General features: G+C 50.6%; 1 protein-coding gene across 1 annotated transcript; it reads right to left on the minus strand.

Moving 5' to 3' along the window:
• Positions 1–483: 483 nt before the first annotated feature.
• On the minus strand, positions 484–2,805 carry TMT1B (thiol methyltransferase 1B). The gene is made up of 2 exons (XM_055394328.2): positions 2,027–2,805; positions 484–721 (listed from the first exon to the last, which is right to left on the minus strand). Exons 1-2 carry the CDS (start codon positions 2,522–2,524, stop codon positions 485–487), a joined length of 735 nt encoding a protein of 244 aa, XP_055250303.1. The 5' UTR covers positions 2,525–2,805; the 3' UTR covers position 484.
• Between the last annotated feature and the right edge of the window lie 1,633 nt (positions 2,806–4,438).

Consider the following 4,438-nt stretch of genomic DNA (forward strand, 5'->3'; position numbering starts at 1 on the left):
CTCTGTCTTTTTTGCTGAGTCCTGCTTCCTCATGCCCAGGGTCTCCAGAGAGGCTGGTTCCTTCTGCATCCCCACAGCTCAGGTGGTGGTGGGAGGGGCGCAGGGGCCTGGCAGGGACTTTGGTGACTTTTGTGATCACATCCAGGGGCACTTGGGTGTGGTCTTAGAAGCAGGGGAGGGGGAACACGGGAAGGGATGGGGAGGTGTCCTAGGGGTGGGTGGGAAAAAATTGGGAGACCCAGTGCACGACTTTGCAGTTGAGGAGGTGACATATAACTCTCTTCTCCCTGTGGTAAGGATGGGAATAGAGCTTTTTCACTGAAGAAGGGTTGAAGTTAGATGTTCCCCCCGGCAGACATGGGGGGAGGAGAGATGGGGGTGGTGGGGGATGGTTTTGGTCTGCCTGGATCCCTCTTAGGAGAAGGGAGACTTGGGTGGGTGGGATCGTTTGACTGACCGACCGGAGGCAGGATTTGGGGAAGGCTTATTTCACTGCCTTTCCCATGATGTGGGGCCCTACAGGTAACCACTTGATGGGAGGGGGCTGTCGTTCCACTTGGAGTTCAGAGAATCGGGCATTCTCCAGATCTCTCCAGGTCTCTCTGGTGAGGTGGCAGCCATCCCCAATGTGCCTCCAGGTGGGCTCTAAGACTTGCTGCCACAGGAAGGCCCAGCTTCCACGCGGCTCCGCCACATGCTCCCAGAAAAAGAACACTCCTCCCTGTGTGAGAAGAGAGCGCATCACCTACCTGTTCCACTCGGCAACCTTCCTCTGACCTCATGCCATCCCACTGACCAAGCCCGATCAGAGCCTCCTGGTAGAGTGGGAGGTGCCAGTCTGTGAGTTTAGGGAGCAGAGAGCATCCTGCTCTTGACTTTCTCTGCATCTCCTGACTCCTACCCGTCCACTCAAAGCCAATGTGAAAAGCCTCCGGTGACCCAGGGTGTTGCCTGGTGAGAGATCTTTAAACGATGACCAGAAGGGACAGTTTAGCTGTGGGCAGACAGATGGGGAGGTGGAGAACCAGGGGCACAAAAATGCTCCCCCAGAGCCCTCCCAGAGACCCGGATGCCTGCGTTCCGGACATCTCAACCAGCATCCCAGGGACACCTCGCACTTGGGCTCCTTATTAAGCAAGAGCTCCTCCAGCTCTTCCCTCCTCACTGCACCCTCCCTCGGTGATCTCACCCGTGCGCTTGGAATTTACCAGCTACGAGCTGGTGACTTCCAAATCTAAATCTCCAGGTGACATCTTTTGCTGACCTACAGATCTAGACATCCAGCTGCCTCTGTGTCTCTTGCCTGGCTGTCTCATAGCACCTCGGACCTCATAAGTCCAGAACAGGTTTCTCCTGTCTTGCAGACGGCACTTCCCTCTACCCTCCTTCACTCCCTCCACTAGTCGTTTATGCCAGAAACCTGGAAACCATCCTAAACTCCTTTCTCTCTACGTCCAGTTCCCAATCTTATGGATTCTGGGTGTTAGTTGCTCAGTCGTCTCCGACTTTTTGTGGCCTCATGGACTGAAGCCTGCCAGGCTCCTCTGTCTGTGGAATTCTCCAGGCAAGAATACCTGGGTGGGTAGCCATTCCCTTCTCCAGGGGATCTTCCTGACCCAGAGATCGAACTTGGATCTTCTGGTAGGCAGGTAGATTCTTTACCATCTGGGCCACAAAGGAAGTCCCATTATAGATTCCACTTCTCCTAACAGCTTTACCTAGAACACGTTTTTGTTTCCCACACTCTCTCCACCCCCTGCTTAATCCCTCAGGTCTCAACTTAAACACCATGTCCCTAGATGTCCTTCACTGATCTCCCCCCACTTTGTTCGGTGGCTCTGCTGTGTGCTTCCACAGCACCCTATCCTGCCCCATCCAGGCCCTGGTCATATCTCCTGATCAAAAGCAGTTGGGGATGGGTGACTCATGGGCTAGTACATGAGATATCCCATCCTGGGTGCTCTGGACACTGGGGTTGCTGATGCTACATTGCTGTTCACGCCCAGATCCTTCCCTTTCTGCTCACCGGCCTCAGAACTCTCTGAACTTCCTTCAGGACTCTCTTTGGATTCTGCACTGAGCACAGCACCAAGGTGCTGACCACCACGTCCATGGAGCCATTGGCCAGCTGTCTCATGTCCTCTCCAAAAGCCACCACAAACCGTTCATACTCGAGATGCCTGTTCTCAGCCATGCTCTTTGTCAGGAACTTCTCGAAGTGAGGATTGGGGTCCAGGCAGGTGATCTTGCAGCCAGTTGGGTAGAATTGGAAGTTGGCACCAGTGCCGCAGCCCAGTTCCAGCAGGGCCACCTTTCCCGAGGTTCCTGCCAGCCTGTTTATCTGGCTGAAGAGTTCCCGTTTCTTGCTCTCCATCACTCGGTTGCTCCTGACCGTCAGCATGGCCATCAGATAGGGGAAATAGGTCTTGCACAGGGGCTCCCAGAAACCCAGTAGAGCCATGAGGTGCAGGGGGAAGGCCAGGAGAAACACCAGCAGCTGCAGGAGTCGGACCAGGGTGTCCATGGCAGTCGGGCCCTGAGTGGAACTTCCCTGGGGAGACTGGCCGGTCTCTGCACAGCTGCTGCTGACCTGTGCGTGAGTCTCCTTTCGCCTTGCAAGAGGACTTTGCTCTGTTTCCTAATTGGTCGTTTCCTCCTTGCTGGGGTGCAGTGGATGTTTGAATTCCTCCAGAGAGCAGCAATCCCAAAGTCCCACAGGCTCTTTAACAAATTTTATTACATAGGGGCATAATAAAGTGGGGGAAGTGGGGGCGAAGAAACAGGTGGTGTTGGTGTGTCCTGAGTTCTGGGACGCTCTGCCGGGTTGAAGAGGTTGGTGTGTGTGGTAATCTCAGAGGGATGTGGGGAGGGGGAAGGGAGCTCCATCTCAGATCACAGCTTTGAGGGGCCAAATGCCAAGGCAGAGCTGACTCATAGGCACGTCCTGGCCTCAGGTTCTGCTCAGTTTATGTAAGCTGGGGATTCTGGTTGAGTGCCCCTGGAACGCCCCCAGGGCTTTGTAAACTGTAACATGCCTCTGCCCAGATAGAAGCACAGAAACCAAAATGTCTTAACTTTGAGAGGGGGGCGCGTCAGGGTCACAAAACTTCTCTGCTGGGCACTGGCCCAGGGGCTGCCCCAGCTCCAGCAACTGCAGCCCTGTGTAAAAGACACTTTCCTGAAATAGTTCAGCCCTGCTTGACTCAGGAGTTGTCCCCAGACCTTTCCCCTAAGCGCCCCCGCTGGACGGGGAAGTAGGTTTGACCAGTAGGGCAAAGGCAATGAACTTTGACAGAGGACTTGCCCCAACCAGGGACCTTGTTTAAATTCATCCTCCCCCAGAGGCCATCATTGGCCCTGGAAAAGGCTGTTTGTGAGATTTTAGATGATTGTAATTTCTCTCTTGTATAGTGCCCATGCACAGGGGCCAAAAGAAGCTTTCATTTAGAGAAAAGAAAATTAACAACTTTTGATAATCAGCAAAACTGATTTGTGGTATTCTGTTTTATGGAAAATAGTTGAGTGGTATTCCATTTTATGGATTTACCAGAAATTATTTATCCATTCAGTTGTTGATGAACATTGGGTTGTGTCCAGTTTCTGTCTATTGTGAACAGAACTGCTGTGAACATTTTTGTACGTGTCTTTGTGTGGATATATGCTTGCATTTCTCATGTGTAAATACCTGCATGTGGAATGGCTATGTATTCATTTATTTAAAATATGTAATTACTCTTGGACATGAACTTGGGCAAACTCTGGGAGATGGTGAGGGACAGGGAAGCCTGGCCTGCTGTAATCCATGGGGTCATAAAGAGTTGGACTGAAGAGCTGGTAATTGAACAACAGCAACAACAAATATCCTTTTGTTTCGGCAATGTCATTTAATTTTTTTTGGTTGTGATAAAATACACATAACATAAAACTTACCATCTTCACCATTTTAAGTATACAATTCAATGGTGTTGAATCTATTAACACTGTTGTGTAGGCATCACCACATTCATCCCCATAACTCTTTTTTCCTTGTAAAACTGAAATTCTGCATCCATTAAACAGTAACTTTCTGTTCTCTCCTTGCCCTAGCCCCTGGCAAGCACTGCTATACTTTCTGTCTTTGTGATTCTATGTGACTGCTTTAAGTACCTCACTGAAGTCATACAGAGTTTATATTCCTGTGACTGGCTTATTTCACTGAGCATAATGTTCTCAAGATTATCCATGTTGTAGCATATAGAAGAATCTTCTCCTTTTTAAGGCTGAATAATCTCTCTCTCTTTTTTATGGCTGCATACAGCATGTGGGATCTTAGTTCTCTGACCAGAGATCAAGCTTGTGCCTCCTGCAGTGGAAGTTTAGAGTCTTAAAACCCCTGGACCGCCAGGGAAGTCTCTCATTTGGCATGGTTTATAGCTTCATTGTGTATCTTTCTCCTTCA

The sequence above is a fragment of the Moschus berezovskii genome, chromosome 6 (genome assembly GCF_049115385.1).
Source record: "Moschus berezovskii isolate FMDL1 chromosome 6, NW_MosBer_1.0, whole genome shotgun sequence".
Classification (NCBI taxonomy): domain Eukaryota; kingdom Metazoa; phylum Chordata; class Mammalia; order Artiodactyla; family Moschidae; genus Moschus; species Moschus berezovskii.

What these genes read in the sequence shown, in the direction of transcription:
- TMT1B (XM_055394328.2), bottom strand. Translation starts at nt 2,524, where the DNA reads ATGGACACCCTGGTCCGACTCCTGCAGCTGCTGGTGTTTCTCCTGGCC. An exon ending in TTCAGAGAGTTCTGAGGCCG is followed by an intron (nt 722 to 2,026) that starts GTGAGCAGAAAG and finishes CTTCTCACACAG; the next exon opens with GGAGGAGTGTTCTTTTTCTG.